Genomic DNA, 18,333 nt, shown 5'->3' on the forward strand with positions numbered 1-18,333 from the left:
TTCTGATCTCCCCTGCATGGCATAAATGTCCCAAATGTTATAAGGCAGTGTACCCTCCAATTCAGGATGAGCAATGCCACAGGAGATCTGCTACTGTACAACAAGAATAGGACTTTTCTCTTTGGGTGTGTCCAATTTATTTTATGCTGTTTCAGCATCTGGAAATGAAAAGGATGCTGGGAATTTCTCTTCCAACCTGTTGCCTGCTGACAGTTGCTGGAAGACTGGCAATTTCTGAAAAAGGTGGCTGAGTAGCGGTTCGCGCCACAGCTGCATTGTTAAGTTTGTTTTGCACCATTTTGCACATTGTCTTCAATATCATTCTTGTCCCATCCTCTCCCTCTGCTGATTCATTCTTATGTGCTCGCCATATTTTAAAACTTTGCATCAAATGGAGCAAGTGTGCCTTTTCATTAGGCTCCGATGTTTTGCAGGCCACCAAACACAGCTCCACTATTCTCCGGAGGCGAAGAAGTGGGGTCGCATCAGACCAGCCATCTGATTCCAGCCAGCAAAGGAATCGGTTACAAGAAGAGCAAAGGGCCATGGAGCAATGCAAGGCACTCAAACAAATAGCACAGGTAAACACATAGCTTCATAGCTTAAATACACTTATTCATTGAAATCTCAAAGAACTGTTCTTTCGAGGTTGTCGAAAAAGTTTTAGTACATTTAGAACTGAGAACGCGACAACTGACTTTTTGCAAAATTCACCCTCAATTCCTGACTATTTGTGTGGTTTAAAATTTTGTAGACGGTATTGGTAAATCAATATTTCTTTTTCTCTACAACATTCACACACAAAAAGCATTGCACTAGTTTGAAGCAAACTAGAGGTTTGGCAATATTTTAATCTTTGTTTTTTTTCTGCTTTTTTTGGAAATACAAACTTTCTGGTTTCATTTCGTTGATAGGGTGAGATGAAGTAAGGTGGGAGGAGGCTCGTGAGGAGCATAAACACCGGCACAGACCTGTTGGGCTGAATAGTTTGTTTCTGTGTTGTAAATACTGTGTCATTTTCATTAAAAATTGTGGATTCAAAAATTGATAACAATTTGGACCTGCTGTCGAGTGCCTCTACTCACTGGGATCAGATTAATTTTAAAATTAACAGGGAATTGGCCCTCCCTTTTATCTTCTCAGCTACAGAACCCAGCAGCCAGTGTGCACAGCAGAGAGCTGTCGCTGCACACTAAGGAGGCTGGAAACAACTAATGTCATACATCCAAACTAAAATACATGCAATTCAAATTTAAAAGTGTTTAAAGAGTTAAGGGCCTAGAAATTCGGTTGGTTGCGCCAACGATTAGCGCCTAAAGAGCCCGAGATTTGGGGCGTTACCCAATTTTCGGACGTGCGCAGTGATCCTAGCGCATCCTGCCATATTGAGTAGCCTGTTAGCGCCGGCGCTAAGCCTTTGTGTCCGCTCGCGGGCGCAGCCAGATAATGACGTAATTTCATTGTGCAATGCCTTTTTGGCGCCCCGTACCGGAAATTCAGTGGCGCCCCCCTCCGTTCCGCCTGGCGCTATTAGTGACAGTTGGATGGAACGTTACCAGGTCCTTCTTGGACTCAGGGGGCGCTCTTTAAAGGGGACAGCATTAGTATAAAAGTGGCAGCCATTTGGCCTGGCCATACTGCTCGCTGCTGGAGAGAGTTGCAGACCTTCAGTTACACAGACTTGTTCTTATTGAGCCAGAGGAGCCTTGGGACCTTCAGCCCTGTCCAGAACAGTTGGATCCAGAAAGCTGACTGCGTCTTACTCGTCGGCCAGAATAATGGGAGCTGCTTTGGAGGGGAACGTCATCCTGGCTGAACAACTGGCAAGGGCACAGAGACGGAGGGAGAGAGGGCCGGGATTGGCCAGAAGGAGGAGGGCTAATGGACGTCGCCAAATCCGACCATACGCTGCCAGGGTTTTCAGGCAGCAGGTCTCCTACCTTACCATGTCGGAGGAGCAGTGTCTGCGAAGGCGCAGATTTGGTAAGGATGTTGTCACTGAGCTGTGCCACCTGCTTGCTGAGGATCTGCAGCCACGGATACGGTGCAGGACCTCTCTGTTGGTGGCCGTGAAAGTCACTGTTGCGCTCAACTTTTACGCCAGCGGATTGTTTCAGGCAGCAGCTGGGGACATATCAAATATCTCTCAATTTGCGGTGCATTGCTGCATCCGGCAAGTGACAGCTGCCCTCTACAAAAGGAGGCGCGATTTAATCACCTTCCCTGTGACCCTGGAGAAGCAGGGGGAGCGCGCACAGGGCTTCGCGGCTATTGCGGACTTCCCCATGGTGCAGGGGGCCATTGATTGCACACACGTGGCTTTGCGGGCGCCATTACAGAATCCGGAGAAGTTCCGTAACTGAAAGGGGTTCCACTCCCTTAATGTGCAGCTGGTCTGTGATCACCGGCAGATGATCATGGCGGTGAACGCACAATTCCCTGGCAGCAGCCATGACGCGTTCATCCTGCGGCAGACCTCAGTGGCTGAACTTTTTGAGGCCCCGGCTCACCCACGAGGCTGGCTTCTGGGCGACAAGGGCTATCCTCTCTGCCCATGGTTCATGACCCCGCTCCGTTTGCCCAGCACCCCGGCAGAAGAGCATTAAAATAACAGCCATCAGGCCACCAGGAACATTGTGGAGCGCACAATTGGTGTGCTGAAGCAGCGTTTACGTTGTCTAGACCATTCGGGGGGTGCCCTACAGTACTCGCTGGAGCATGTGGCGCGCATCGTTGTTGTCTGCTGCATGCTCCACAACCTAGCCATTCGATGCACCCAGCCAATGCCAGCCGACCCTCAAGGTCCAGCAGAGCAGGCAGACGAGGAGGAGGAGGAGCATGCGGGTGAGGAGGATCAGGAGGAGGAGGAAGATGGGAGGGCTCCAGAAACTGGAAGGGCCGTTCGTCAGAGGCTCATAAGGACTCGGTTCTAGGCCCCTCGGATGGAATGGTGGCTGTGAATCGAACAGCGCCCTCCGGCTCGCTGTAAGCCTATGAAGGCCTTGATGATTGTAAATAGTGTACAGCTCGATTGTAAATGAAAAGTTTTCTTTATTTTCAAACAAGTGCTTCCTTCCAGCATGACAACGTAATGGTAACAGAAATTGTTAGATCCGTGATTCTGAGAGTATGATGTTTTTCAATAACCTCATGGATGCTGTAACTTATAAATCGACAGGTATTTACTGGAGTAGGACAGTCTCAAGACTGGGGGTACAGAGGCATGCTCAAGGCTTATATACAGGTGTGGTCACTGCCGGTACTACAGTATACAGGAGCTGTAAAAGTAGTTCTCTCTTAAAGGTACATACTGTAGGAGTCTACGTACTCCCAGCAAAAAATACTGAACTCGGAGAGGTTCAACAGAAAAGGTTTAATTGTTGAGGCTGCATGCTGAACACAAAATGGAGTCAGAGACTACACAAAGTATGACTGCCTTTCATCAGTACACAGCTTCGACTGCTCCTCCCCCGCTCTGGGCTTAACTATGTTGCAGATCGAGTTTCTTAAAGGTGTGATCCTTCTTAAAGGCATGACGCCTGATTTATAGTCTACGGACCGGAAAGCGGATTGTGTCCTTTCTGTGATCGGTACGCCACACAGCTCCCCCCAGAAACCGCTAGTACGGAGTGTACGAACCGGCGTGGCGGCTTGATGGCACGGCCGGAACGGCACTTGGCGGTTGGTGTCGGGAGCGGAGCTGTCGGACGCGTCGGGCTCTTAGGCGGTCTGCCCCGCGGTGGGGGTTGGCCCACTTGAACGGGTTCGTCGGGCTCTAGGTGCGCCAGCTTGAGCCGGTCGACCGACACCTTGTCAGTTCTGCCGCCCACTTTGAGGAGGAAGAACTTGTTCCCCGTCTGGAGTACCTTGTAGGGTCCGTCGTATGGGGGCCGTAGAGGTCCTCGGTGGGCGTCATGGCACACAAAAACAAATTTGGCCATGTGCAGGCTAGGTGGTACGTGGGTTGCTGGTTCGCTGTGCCGGCCGGTGGGTACCGGAGCGAACTATTGTGCTCGGTTGGCGAAAGCGCGGCGTTGCTGGTCAGCCGACCAGGGGGTCGTGGCGGTGGGCAGGAACTCTCCGGGTACGCGCAGCAGCTGGCCGTACACGAGTTCCGCCGCCGAGGCTTGCAGGTCTTCCTTGACCGCGGAGCATAGGCCGAGTAGCACCCATGGGAGGCAGTCGATCCAAGCCTCGTCCTCGAGGCTGGCGCAGAGGGACGCCTTCATGGACCTGTGGAATCGCTCGCACAGTCCGTTGGCTTGGGGGTGGTAAGCCGTGGTGCGGTGAACGGCCACCCTGAGGTTTCGGGCGATGGCAGCCCACAGATCAGAGGTGAACTGCGGGCCTCTATCCGACGTCCTGTCGGAGGGGATGCCGAACCGAGCGACCCAGGTACCGATGAACGCCCTCGCGATGTCGGCGGTGGTGGTGGACGTCAGTAGAATGGCCTCGGGCCAGCGGGTGGTACGGTCCACGATTGTCAGCAGGTGCGTGTGACCTTGTGATGGCGGCAGGGGGCCGATGAGGTCGATGTGGACGTGGTCGAACCTTCTTTCTGGCACGGTGAACTCCTCGAGTGGGGCTTTGACGAGCTGGTGGATTTTGGCACGCTGGCAAGCTATGCAGGATCTGGACCAAATGCGCACATCTTTGCGCAGGCCGCGCCAGACAAATCGGTTGGCCACCAGTCTAATGGACGCGCGGGTGCCGGGGTGTAAGAGGCCGTGGACGATGTCGAACACCCGTTTTCGCCAGGACGCCGAGACTACGGGGCGGGGTTGCGCCAAGGAGGTGTCACATTTGACTGTGACGGCGGACGGGCCGCAGGCGACGTCGGTGAGTCGCAGCCCTGGGAGGGTTGTGGGCGTGGAGAGCAGATCGGGGTCGGTGCGTTGTTCCGCTGCCAGTTGAGCATAGTCCACTGCCAGGTGGGCGCCGTGGACGGTGGGGCGGGATAGGCAGTCGGCCACCAAGTTGTCTTGACCGGAGACATGCCGGATGTCCGTGGTGAATTCGGACACTGCAGCGAGCTGGCGTTGTTGCCTGGCTGACCACGGGTCCGCAGATTTCGCCATCGCGAATGTCAGGGGTTTGTGGTCGACAAACGCGGTGAAGGGGCGGCCCTCCAGAAGAAATCTAAAATGGCGGACTGCCAGGTACAGTGCGAGGAGCTCGTGGTCAAAGGCGCTGTATTTGGCCTCTGGGGGGCGCAGTTGGCAGCTGAAAAAGGCCAGCGGTTGCCAGGCCCCGTCGACCCACTGTTTGTACACGGCGCTGACCGCGTGGTCGGAGGCGTCTGTGGCGAGGGCCACCCTGGCATTGGGCTGTGGGTGAGCGAGCATGGTGGCGTCGGCGAGCGCCTTTTTGGTCGAGCCGAAAGCGGTCAACATGTCCGCCGACCACTCGGTCGCCATTCTGTCTTTCTTACTCCGGAGGGCTTCGTATATGGGCCGCATGAGGGAGGCCACTCCGGGAATGAAGCGGTTGTAAAAGTTGATCATCCCCAAGAACTCCTGGAGGCCTTTGATGGTGGTAAGCCGGGGGAACTGCTGGACGGCTTGCACCTTGGCGGGCAGGGGAATGGCTCCGTCCTGCGTGATGTGGTGGCCGAGGAATTCGATCCTGCTGAGGCCGAATTGGCACTTGGCTGGGCTGATGATGAGCCCGTGCTCACTGAGCCGCTGGAACAGGGTGCGGAGGTGCTCGATGTGTTCCTGCTTGGAGGAACTAGCTACCAGGATGTCATCCAGGTAGACAAAGAGAAACTTCAGGTCCCGGAGGACCTAGTCCATGAGCCGCTGGAAGGCCTGGGCCGCGTTTTTGAGGCCGAAGGGCATTCGGAGGAACTCGAATAGCCCAAAAGGGGTGATTATGGCCGTCTTGGGAACATCCGTGGGGTGGACTGGCACCTGATGGTAACCGCGCACCAGGTCGACTTTGGAGAAGACTGAGCGGCTGGCCAGTCTAGCCGAGAAGTCTTGAATGTGCGGTATGGGGTACCGATCCGGCGTGGTGGCGTCGTTTAGGCGCCGGTAGTCCCCGCAGGGGCGCCATTCCCCATTGGGTTTGGTGACGATGTGGAGTGGGGAGGCCCGGGGCTGTTGGAGCGGCGGATGATGCCGAGCTGTTCCATTGTGGCGAACTTGGCCCGCGCGATCTCCAGCTTGGCCGGGTCCAGCCTGCGGGCGTGGGCATACACCGGTGGGCCTGTGGTGGGGATGAAGTGTTCTACCCCGTGCTTAGCAACCTTCGTGGAGAAGATCGGGTTGGTGAGGGCTGGGAACTCAGCCAGGAGTGCTGAGTAGTCGTCTGTTGAGCGGGCGCGGCACTGCCACGCCATTTCGGCGGGTTGAGGGGGGGCCATGGCGCCCGGGATAGGTGACATGGTGTTCATGTCCACGAGGCGGCGCCGAGGCATGTCGACCAACAAGCCGTGGGTGCACAGGAAGTCCGCACCGAGGAGCGGGGAGAGCACCTTGGCGGTGATAAACGTCCAGTGGTAGCGGAGGCCTGCGAGGTCGATGGTGGCGGTGTGGGTGCCGTACGTCCGGATGTCGGTGCCGTTGGCGGCAGTCAGCGCAGGGCCGCGGCCGCCTCGCTGGATCTCGAGGGCGGACGCGGGGATGATGCTGCGCTGCGCGCCCGTGTCGCATAGGAAACGGCGTCTGGAGGTGCTGTCCGTAACGTACAGCAGCGCGCTGCTTGCCCCACGGCCATCGTGTAGGCCGGTGTGGGGGTGGTTGGGCATGTGCAGGGATGGCTGCAGCGGCGTGCCCGTGCGCCGAACCGGGTATGGAAGTAGCAGTAGCCCTGGGTCGGAGGGCTTGGGGGACGTGGGGGCCTCGTGGCCGAGCTGTGTGGCCACGCGATAGAGGGTGGAGCGCACGCCGACGCTGCAGAGGCCAGGTCGGGGATGACGGCGTGTTTGGAGCTGGCAGACAGGAGCTTATCGGCTTCGTCGGCCAGGGCCTCGAGGTCCGTGAGGCTGGACGCCACGATCGCCGGGTGGATGCTGGGAGGTAGTTGGCGGATAAAGAGCGTGCGGAAGAGGGAGCCGGGCAGTTTCTCGTCGGTCAGAGCAAGCATGTGTGAGAGCAAGTCTGACGGCATGGAGTCACCGAGGCCCGGGAGGTCGAGGAGGTGGCAGTTGCGCAAGAATTGGGAGGCTGTGAATTTTTAAATGAGCGCGGCCTTGAGATGTGCGTACTTGCCTTCCTCCGGAGGGTTTTGTAGTGTTGTCCAGACTTTTGTGATTGTGGAGCTGCCCAGGGAGGCGAGGAGGTAGTCGTACATCGTTGCGTCGGCGGTGATGCCGCGGAGTCGGAATTGCGATTCAGCTTGAAGGAACCAGGCGGTGGCCAGGTTCTCCCAGAACTCCGGCAGCTTCACAGAAACTGCGTTTGTGTCAGCCATGGTTATGCTTAGGAGTCGTCCTGAGCGTCGGGGTCACCAATGTAGGAGTCTACGTACTCCTAGCAAAAAATACTGAACTCGGAGAGGTTCAACAGAAAAGGTTTAATTGTTGAGGCTGCATGCTGAGCACAAAATGGAGTCAGAGACTACACAAAGTACGACTGCCTTTCATCAGTGCACAGCTTCGACTGCTCCTCCCCCGCTCTGGGCTTAACTATGTTGCAGATCGAGTTTCTTAAAGGTGTGATCCTTCTTAAAGGCATGACGCCTGATTTATAGTCTACGGACCGGAAAGCGGATTGTGTCCTTTCTGTGATCGGTACGCCACAATACACTACAATTCCTCCCCTTTTAGATTAGCAGTACCCATAATATTCAAATAACAATTAACACTTTAACATGTACATTAAACAACAATAGTCCATTTATAGATTCAGTCTTTGGGGGTGACTTCCTGATCCTTTCGGGATAGCGCCTTTCCTGAGGTTCTTGTTCTTGGTGCGGAGGCGATTCTGGCTCCTTTTCGTCGGTTAGTTCATCGGTTTCCACTGCTACTGGTTCGGAGGTAGATGCTACCGGTATGTCGGGTTCATCCCCAGGTACGCGAGACATGGGGTTGACTCATTCCTGTGACGCTAAGATCTGATCGACGTGGCGTCTCACAATGTTCTCCCCGACATCCACTGTGTACATTAATGGCCCCTGCCGTGTGCATATCGTTCCGGGTTGCCATTTCTCTGTTCGGTAGTCATGGGCCAAGACTGGTTGTCCTACATTAAAGCTCCTTGTCGGCTTCTCATTGATGTGCTGGAATTTTTTATCCTCAACATTTCTTCGCACATTTGGTCTGAGCAAGTCCAGACGAGATCTCAACCTTCAGTTAAAGAACATCATGGCCGGGGTCTGGTTGGTAACTGCATGTGTCGCGTTTCGGTAGGCTAATAAGAAATTGTCCACCTTATGCTGTAGTGGAATTTCATCGTCGCACATGGCCTTTATCGCCTTCTTAAAAGTTTGTACGAACCTCTCAGCCAATCCATTTGTGGCTGGATGATACGGGGCGGATGTGTAATGCCTTACCCCATTCCTTCTCATAAATTTTCGAAACTCTTCGGACACAAACTGTGGTCCATTATCAGAGCAAATCTGCTCTGGCAAGCCGTTCCTGGCAAATATGGTCCATAGGACTGCAATCGTTTTCCCCGTAGTGGTTGAGGACATTTTTATCACCTCAGGCCATTTCGAATGAGCATCCACTGCTATTAAGAACATTGAGTACATGAATGGACCAGCGAAATCAATATGCACCCGCTGCCATGGAGAGGAGGGCCACTCCCATGGGTGTAGAGGGGCATGTGGTGGTGCATTTTGGACCTTCTGGCATCCTGAGCAGCTCTTGGTTAGGTCTGCGATTTGTTCATCGATTCCCGGCCACCACACATAAGCCCTAGCAAGGCTTTTCATTTTCACTCCCCCCAGATGACCTTCATGAAGCTCATTTAGCACTCTCTCCCTTAACTTGGGTGGAATCACCACTCTGGATCCACACATCACTGTCCCCTGGCATACTGACAGCTGTTCTCTTCTGGATGAGAATGCTGGCAACAGTGAGTCGCTATGTGTTGGCCATCCCCTCACCGTCAAATCATATACCCGAGACAGCGTCGGATCATTGCGGGTCTCCTTCTCTATATCCGCGTTCGTTACTGGCAATCGTTCAATTATTGACGAATAAAATATCTCGATAGGGTCCACTGCTGGTGCTTCCTCCACAGTAGGCAGTGGCAGGCGCGATAGCCCATCAGCGTTTCCATGCTGTTTCGTGCCCTTATATTCTATTTCATAATGATTCGCCCCTAGAAACAGGGACCATCTTTGTAACCGTTGTGCAGTCATCACTGGAACGCCCTTCTTGGGATTAAAGATGGAGACAAGTGGTTGGTGGTCAGTCAGCAAGGTGAACTTCTGCCCATGCAGATAGTGGTTGAATTTTTTTACTCCCCATACTAGGCTGAGGGCCTCCCTGTCAATCTGGGCGTAGTTGCGCTCGGCTGAGGTTAGTGACCGAGACGCAAAGGCTACTGGCCTCGCCAACCCATCTGGGAATTTATGCGACAGCAACGCTCCAATACCATAGGGTGATGCATCACATGCCAAACGAATTGGTAGTGCTGGGTTGAAATGGGCCAACACCTCTTTTGATGTGATCAATCCTTTACACTTCTGGAAAGCTCGTCTACGTTCGTCATTCCACTTCCATGGTACCCCTGTTTGCAGTAGGGTGTTCAGTGGGTGTAATACCATGGACAAATTTGGTAAGAACTTATGGTAGTAGTTTACCAGCCCGAGGAACGACCTCAGTTGTGACACATTTTCCGGTGCTGGAGCCTTGACTACTGCCTCAATCTTTTCAGGGGACTTATGTAACCCCTCTTCATCGATGACGTGGCCACAATACGAGATCCGCTTCTGGAAAAACTCGCACTTGTGGCGATTAGCTCGTAGCCCATATTCCTTTAATCTGGTGAGCACCTTCTCCAAGTTGGCGAGGTGATCACTGTCATTTTCACCCATGACCAGGATGTCGTCCAAATAATACTGGGTCCCTGGAATCCCTTGCAGGACTTGATCCATCACCCTTTGCCAAATAGCCGGAGCCGATGCTACCCCGAACACCAGCCGGTTGTATTGATAGAGACCTTTATGAGTGTTAATCATAAGGTATTGTTTCGAGGCTTCTTCTACCTCCATTTGCAAGTTCGCCTGGGCTAGATCAATTTTGGTGAAGCGTTTACCTCCAGATAGCGAGGCGAAAATATCCTCAATTCGTGGAAGCGGATATTGTACCGTGTGAAGGACTGGGTTCACTGTCACCTTAAAAGCCCCACAGATGCAGACCTTCTTTGGTTCCCCAGGCGTATTACTCAACGACCTCTTCATTACAGGAACGATGGGTGTAGCCCACTCGCTCCAGTCTACTTTGGACAGTACTCCTGAACGTTCCAACCCTTCCAGCTCTGCTTCGACAGCTGGTCTGATCGCATAAGGCACTGGTCTGGCCTTAAGAAACTTTGGCCTTGCATTTTCCTCTATTTTAATCGTTGCTGTTATGCCTTTTAGTGTTCCGAGTCCCTCCTGGAACATTTCTTTTGCGTCAGTTAGCATTTTTGACAGTCGTCCAGGTGTGATGTCGTCATCCTTTTTGGCCTCAACCTTCAGTGCCTGTATGGAATGCCAATCTAATTGTATCTTCCGGATCCATTCACGTCCTAGCAGTGGTGGTCCTCCATCTGGCAATACATATATGTCCATTTTAGGTATTTCCTGGCCTTTGTATATCACTTTCACCCTTATTTTTCCTTTGGGGTAGACTTTTTGCCCCGTGTACGTCTTCAAGACAATCTCTGTAGCTTTCAAGGGTATATGTGAAAATAGCCGCTTGTAGTCCCTTTGGTTTATGACTGTTAGGGCTGATCCTGTGTCCAATTCCATTTTCACTTGGACTCCGTCTATCTTGAGTGTAACCCAGACAGTCTGGTGATCCTCCATTTTGGTTACCTTATGTAGTTTCAGACAACCCAGCTCCTTGCTTCCGGAGTCTGTGTCACTTTTCTGTTCATCTGAACTACTGTCCATCACCTTATGTACCTTCTTGTACTTCTCCTGTGGAGATTTCTTGCTGTTGGTTTTCTTCCCAGACCTGCAGACTCTTGCTATGTGTCCTGCTTTTCCACGCTGTCTGCACACTTGGTCCTTGAACCAACAATCCTTCTGGTCGTGTGTTGTTCTGCCGCAGCAATAACACTTCCCTGTTCCATAGGACATTTCATTGGTGCCGTATTCTTGCGGTCTCCATTGTATCTCTGCAGCGCCCCCTGCGGCTGCTTCGTGTGATACTGCCATACTGAAAGCCTTGTCCAGCGTAAGATCCTTTTCTGATAGAAGCCGTTTCTGGGTTCCTTCACTTTGCAGCCCACACACAAACTTGTCCCTTAACGTATCTGCTAGTCCCACTCCAAACTGGCAGTGTTTCGATAGCTTGCGCAGTTCTGTTAAGTGCTCAGCATTGCTTTCGTCTTTGTGTTGGTTCCTTTTATGGAACTTAAATCGTTCTGCTATCAGCAGTGGTGTGGGGTTTAAGTGGTCCTGTAGGATTTCTACTATGCTTTCGAAATTCTTGTTCACAGGCTTCTCTGGGGTTATTAGGTTTCGCAGTAACCCATAAATTTTTGCACCCATGGAATTTAACAAAACCAGTGCTTTCCTAGCATCTGGCACTTCATTCGCCCTGCAGTACACCTCAATACGTTCCACATATGTCACCCAATCTTCAACTTCATTGTCGAACGTAGAGATACTGCCACTCTTCGGCATCCCTGGGTGTGATTTAACTGTCAAAAATGGCGTCTCCCGCGCTCTCCCTTCTTCTCCGCTGGCACAAAATGGCGTCTCCCGCGCTTTCCTTTCTTCCCGCGCTCGCCCTTCTTCTCCGCTGCGGCTTCTATCAATGGCGTCTCCCGCGCTCTCCCTTCTTCTCCCCGCGGACACTGTTCAGCCCTTGAGCCCTGGCTGTGCTCTGCGTGTTTTTTTTCTGTGCGCCTTTCCCGTTTCCACCGCTCGGTCCTGAACCCGGCTGCTGCTTTACCCTCCCTCTCTCCGTTTTGTTTTTCCTCGACGCCGCTCGGTTTTCAACCCCCGGCTGCGCCCTGTGCGCTTCACCCTCTATCTTATCCCATCGACGCTGCTCAGCTTTTTCTCCGCCGTCGGTTGGCTCCAGCCGCCGCTGTCCGGGAAGTGTCTGCGCTGTACCTGTCGTCAGTCTGTGGCTGATCGTCGTGGCTGGGGAACCAAGCCCGGCTCTCCACAGCCTCCCCTGCGATGTTCACTCTCTGCCGGACAACTGGGCGGTTGCTCATGGTCGACGCCCGTGCTTCTGGCCTCGACTTTTTTCCACCGCCCTCCCGGAGCGAATCCTCGAAGGGAAATGCAGAGTTGCAGGTAGATTCGAATCGACACTCATCGCCACTGTTAGATCTGTGATTCTGAGAGTATGATGTTTTTCAATAACCACACGGATGCTGTAACTTAACAATCAACAGGTATTTACTGGAGTAGGGTAGTCTCAAGACTGGGGGTACAGAGGCATGCTCAAGGCTTATATACAGGTGTGGTCACTGCCGGTACTACAGTATATAGGAGCTGTAAAAGTAGTTCTCTCTTAAAGGTACATACACTACAGAAATCATAACTAACAAACTAACAGATAACTGTCTGGCAACCCGGCGAAACTAACCAAAACATTACAAACAAACACAACAGGCGTGGACGGCCTTAAATCCAGAAAAAGAGATGTCTTAGCACCTCCCTCTACTGGTGACCCCTTGATGGAGACCGACTCCTCTTACGAGGTCGGCCCCGTCCCCCCCTGCAGCTCCTCCGTAATTGGACCCCAGTGGCTGTGTCAAGGCTGGGGGACGCCTGCTGAGTGTCTGGAAGCGCTGAAGCCCCTGAGGGACGGCCTGGACGACCTCTGGGCTTGGAGGTCCCGCAAGCAGTCTGCTCCAACTGGGCATGTCTGCTAGCAGTCTGCCGCGCAGGTGGTGGCAGCTGCTCTGCTGATGTGCCAGCGGTGGCATCAGGACTGCTCACATGCAGAGAGAGGACACCTGCACCGTGGTCGGCCGAAACACTAGCACTCTGACGGGGCCGCACAGGATCATACGCCACAATCGACTGCTCCACAGATTCATGGCCTGCTGTGGTGCTGCAAGGGCCTGGGGTGATCCTGCCTGATGCAGCTAGGGTGGCAGCAGAGAGTGTTCGCGTGGCCTCAATTTGCGTGTGGACGAGGCCAGCAAGTGACTGCATGGCAGCAGTGAGGACCTGCGTGGCAGGTGCCAGTGCTTCGGATAAGCCATGGACAGTCCTTTCCACTGCTTCGGACAAGGCCGGAACACTTCTTTCCACTGCCTCGGACAAGGCATGGACAGACCTTTCCACTGCCTCGGACAAGCCCTGGACAGACGTTTCCACTGCCTCAGACAAGCCCTGGACAGACCTTTCCACTGCATCGGACAAGCACTGGACAGACCTTTCCATTGCTGGGCCAAAGCCCTGGGCAGACCTTTCCATTGCTGGGCCGAAGCCCTGGACAGTCCTTTCCATTGCTGCCCCAAAGTCCAGCACACTCTTTGCCAGTGTGTCGATTAACTCAGGCATCCTCCCCACTGCAGCCATCAGCTCAGTGTGCCTGAGCCGGGCCTGGGCGCTCATCTCAGCAAGGCTACGCACCTCCTCTGCACTCTGTGCAACAGTCATGGTGGCCTGCCTCACCATCCGGGGAGACGGCCCCCGAGTGTCCCTACCCCCCGCGCATTGCTGCAGGCCGCTGGTTCCTGCAACTGGCTCCTCATCAGAGCCCCCCCCCCTGAGCCCCCCCCCCTCCCCTCAAGGGAGCTACTATCCCCAGTCTCCAGATGCGGTGGCTCCCCTGAGGCTGGCACGGATGGTCCGGCTTCCTCCTGGTCGTCGCCTCCGGAGGCACTGGCACTGGCAGCTTGAGGGGCCAGCTCCCAAGCTGGTGATGCAGCATCTGAAAGCAGGGAGGTTGAAGAGTGGCTTTAGCAAAAGGACAGTTTGGCAGCAAGGGATGCAACAGTGCGGCAATGCTATGACATGGCTCCACATTGAGAAAGCATGCTGGCAGGGGAAACAACTGGAAGGTGACAGCTGTAATAGTAGAGAACCTTACCATCACTGTGGACAATGGGGTCGGCAGCTGCAGTGGTGACAGGACCACTCAGACGTCCTCCCACAATCTGGTGGACTCTCTCCTCGAGATCCATCAGAGGCTCCAGTTGAGGACGGCTTCCTCTGGTGCGAAGCTGCTCCTTGCGGTTTCTCGCCAGCTTGGCCTGCAGGGCAAAGGATGGGAAGTGATGTTACATGATGCCCTGAATGATGATCTCATACCTCCCATGGTGGAACAGCCCTTACATGATGCCCTGGGTTATCATCTCATGCCCCCCATGGTGGAACAGCCCTTACATGATGCCCTGGGTTATCATCTCATGCCCCCCATGGTGGACCAGCCCTTACATGATGCCCTGAGTCAAATGTGCATGTGTGTGACCAGAAAGGGCCATGGGTGCTTGCTGACAGATGGCCAGTGGGGCATAGCATACCCTGTAGCCATAAAGTCAGGTGCTAATGGAGGGATGCATAAGTTTAAATTAACTCCACTCACCCTCACGACCTGAGTGAGGTCGTTGAATTTCTTCCTGCACTGCACAGGGCTCCTGGTTGCCATGCTGCTGGAGTTGACCCTCTGAGAAACATCCCTCCAAGCTCGTCGGTAGTCCTTATGATTAGGCCTCCTGCCATTGTCGGGGTAGAGGACATCTCGCCGGCACTCCACTGCGGCCACCAATTCCTCCAGAGACTCATTGGTGAAGCGCTCTGCTCTCTGCCTCACCCTCTCCATATGCTCCAAGTTTTTTGCGCCAGAGAAGGGCCTGCGCCGATTTGCAGGCCTACAAGGCGCAGAGTGTGGATGCTGGAGCTGCCTGACCCACCCCTTTAAAAGCTGGCCGGCGCCTGGAAGTCTTGTGGTCATGGGTAATTGAGAGCACCTGCGCTGCAGCTGGATGCCCCGATATTGGGTTGCGCCGGCATGTTAGTGCCTTAGGTGCCCCGTGTAATGCCTGAACTCGCGCCTCAATCACCTTTGGAGCGCTGCAACCCAATATCACATGAGGTGTTGATAAGTTGCGTCTGGCTATAAAATTTGCGCTCCACCAATTCTAACGCCCCAAGCGGGGCTATACCCAATTTCTTATCCAAGAACTTTCTGAACTGCAGCTGATAAATTTATATTGCGACTTTAATGGAGAAAAACCTCCCAAACTGCTTCACCGGTTCATGGATGCTGAGTCAAGGAAGGAAATATTAGGAGGGGGTGACCAAAAGCTTGGTCAACGAGATGGGTTTAACGAGGGTCTTAAAGCTGGAGAGGTAGAGGGGTTTAGGGGTGGAATTCTAGAGCATGGCATCTAGACAGTTGAAAGTATGGACTCCAATTGCGGGGTGGGGGGGGCATGGGGGCAAAGGAGGGGAAATGCACAAGAGCCCAAAGTTGGAGGAACAGAGAGTCCTGGGGGCGTTGTCCGGCTGAAGCAGCTAACAGAGCCCGGGAGGGGAAGAATTAGACCACAAACACTTCTTATGATGAGCAGCAGCACTTCATTGTGTTTACTATAAGCACAAGTCTGTTAACAATTGCTTATAAATGCTCAGAATATGTAGCACCCAGTTTCTTATTGACTGTAATTTATCTTTTAATCAACTGGCATATTTGTATAAGAATAGATGTAATGTTTTTTATATAAGACTGTGAATCTAATTTACATAAACTCAATATGATAAAACACTCCAGTGAAATTTACATGTGCAGCCAAATGGATACAGAACATAAAACGCACCATGACTGAATATCATTCCTATGGATTTTAAAAGATGTATGTTGTGTAACTGCCCAAAGGCAGTCATTTGCAATAAATTTCTAAGTGGATTATGTATTTAAACTCAAGAAGGCATACTGCGAAGCATAAAAAGTGAACTGTGCAACCTCCAGTATAATGCATCATGTTGAGACAATGAGGAAACTTAGTTACGCATGCTGGGAATTTCCTCAGAGCTGCTCCTGTTCCACTGCCGTAACTTCACTGGAAGCACGACGGAAACATCGTTTACACATGTAATTATACTAGGAATGTATTGAATGTACGGTGCATAAACATAATTATGAAATAACAAAAAGATTAAAATATCATTAAAGTTGTGGTAATCATAAGATTAAGAATCCCTTCAAATTGCTCTCAAGGAATGAGAAATGCTCCATCTAAATACATTAGCAAATGTGACTAGGGAATGAACACTTCCCTTCTGCTTCATAAGAACATAAGAAATAGGAGCAGGAGTAGGCCAATCGGCCCCTCGAGCCTGCTCCGCCATTCAATAAGATCATGGCTGATCTGATCCTAACCGCCAATCCACTATCACAGAACCATCTCCTGAATCTAACAGAATTAGACACACGAAACAGGAGCAGGATCAGGCTACATGGCCCCTGGGCCTGCTCCGCTACCCACAGGGCCATGACCGATCCGAACCTAGACTCATGTCCAAATTCCTGCCCGCTCCCCGTAACCCTTAATTCCCTTTACTTCTAGGAAACTGTCTATTTCTGTTTTAAATTTATGTAATGATGTAGCTTCTACAGCTTTTTGGGGCAGCATATTCACAGAATCACAGAATCTACAGTGCAGATAGAGGCCATTTCGGCCCATCGAGCCTGCACCGACACATATCCCACCCTATCCCCGTATTTAATCCCCTAACACTAAGGGTCAATTTATCATAGCCAAATCAACCTAACCTGCACATCTTTGGACTGTGGGAGAAAACCGGAGCACCCGGAGGAAACCCACACAGACACAGGGAGAATGTGCAAACTCCACACAGACAGTCGCCCGAGGCCAGATTTGAACCCGGGTCCCTGGCGCTGCGAGGCAACAGTGCTAACCACAATGCCACTATTCCATGGACCTACCACCCTCTGAGTGAAGTAGTTCTTCCTCCTCTCAGTTTTGAAAGAGCAGCCCCTTATTCTAAGACTATGCCCCCTAGTTCTAGTTACACCCATCATCGGGAACATCCTCCCCGCATCCACCCGATCCAACCCCTTCACAATCTTATATGTTTCAATAAGATCGCCTCTCATTCTTCTGAACTCCAATGAGTAGAGTCCCAATCTACTCAACCTCTCCTCATATGTCCATCCCCTCATCCCCGGGATTAACCGAGTGAACCTTCTTTGCACTGACTCGAGAGCAAGTATGTCCTTTCTTAAGTATGGACACCAAAACTGTACGCAGTATTCCAGGTGCGGTCTCACCAATACCTTGTACAACTGAAGCAATATCTGGTAGCCACTGGAGGTTCCAGTGAAAACACATCTTCCACAGCAAAATAGGGGAGTGATTCGAAAGTTTCATAAGATTTTCCTGCCAATATTGTATTTTGTATGCATTAGAAAGTCTGACTGAGTGCATTCCGTGTTGTTCTGTCATTGTTGCAGAACTCAGATAAAAGCATCAGCAGGTGACTTTCGATTAACACACTATTAATGGAGCTTTTAACTTGCCTGCTGCCTGTTTGGATGCAATGGAAATGGAGGAAATTGTGTGGAGTGATGTAATGGGAATCAAAGAAATGACAAGCCAGTTACTGACCGGTGACGGTCAAAATAGTTCTGGCTGAGTAATTCACAAGAGCTTTTTTAATGATGTGAATGAATTTGTGGCAGCTCTGTATTTAGTCACAGATGCTGCCATGAATTAGTACATGGGAGAGTAATTGTTGTAGGGGGATCACTAATTGTCTAATTCTTTAAAAGGTAGTGCCGCACAGAGTGGATCGACTGTACTACATCTGTGGGAGCCACATACCAATTCGACCCAAGTATGAAGTGGACATGGCTGCATTCAGAAGGTACCAAGACTATGTGAAAGGCTTTAGACAAGAGGTTAAAAAGTGAGGGACAACCTACTGACTATGGTGCAGTTAAATAATGAGCAGTAAAAATTTTAACAAATAAACTTTTTGATGTTCCATAAAAGAAGGAAAAACTGCACATGCTGGAAATCAGAAACAAAACCAGAAAATACTGCAAATGTCCAGCAGGTCAGTCAGCATTGGTAAAAGATGCTTCAGGTGTCTACCCTTGATCAGACCAGTTTCTGTCTTTATTTCTTTTAATGGTACGGACAATTTTGTCAAAATGGACCATCCAATAAAAACTGATAGGTAATGCAACATTCGTTACCATCTTCAAATCTTGCTTGAGTAGTTGTCAGG

General features: G+C 52.0%; 1 protein-coding gene across 1 annotated transcript in view; it reads left to right on the plus strand.

The window, feature by feature from the left end:
• The window catches only part of LOC147116492 (uncharacterized), a 368,216-nt gene that overhangs the window by 117,140 nt on the left and 232,743 nt on the right, over positions 1–18,333 (plus strand). The window contains exons 3-4 of the mRNA XM_085991496.1: positions 435–581; positions 17,873–17,967. Coding sequence (XP_085847622.1) covers positions 435–581; positions 17,873–17,967 — 242 coding nt within the window. The remainder of the gene's footprint in view (positions 1–434; positions 582–17,872; positions 17,968–18,333) is intronic.

Source organism: Somniosus microcephalus, chromosome 6 (genome assembly GCF_052327205.1).
Source record: "Somniosus microcephalus isolate GS21.2 chromosome 6, FLI_Smic_1.0, whole genome shotgun sequence".
In the NCBI taxonomy this organism is placed as follows: domain Eukaryota; kingdom Metazoa; phylum Chordata; class Chondrichthyes; order Squaliformes; family Somniosidae; genus Somniosus; species Somniosus microcephalus.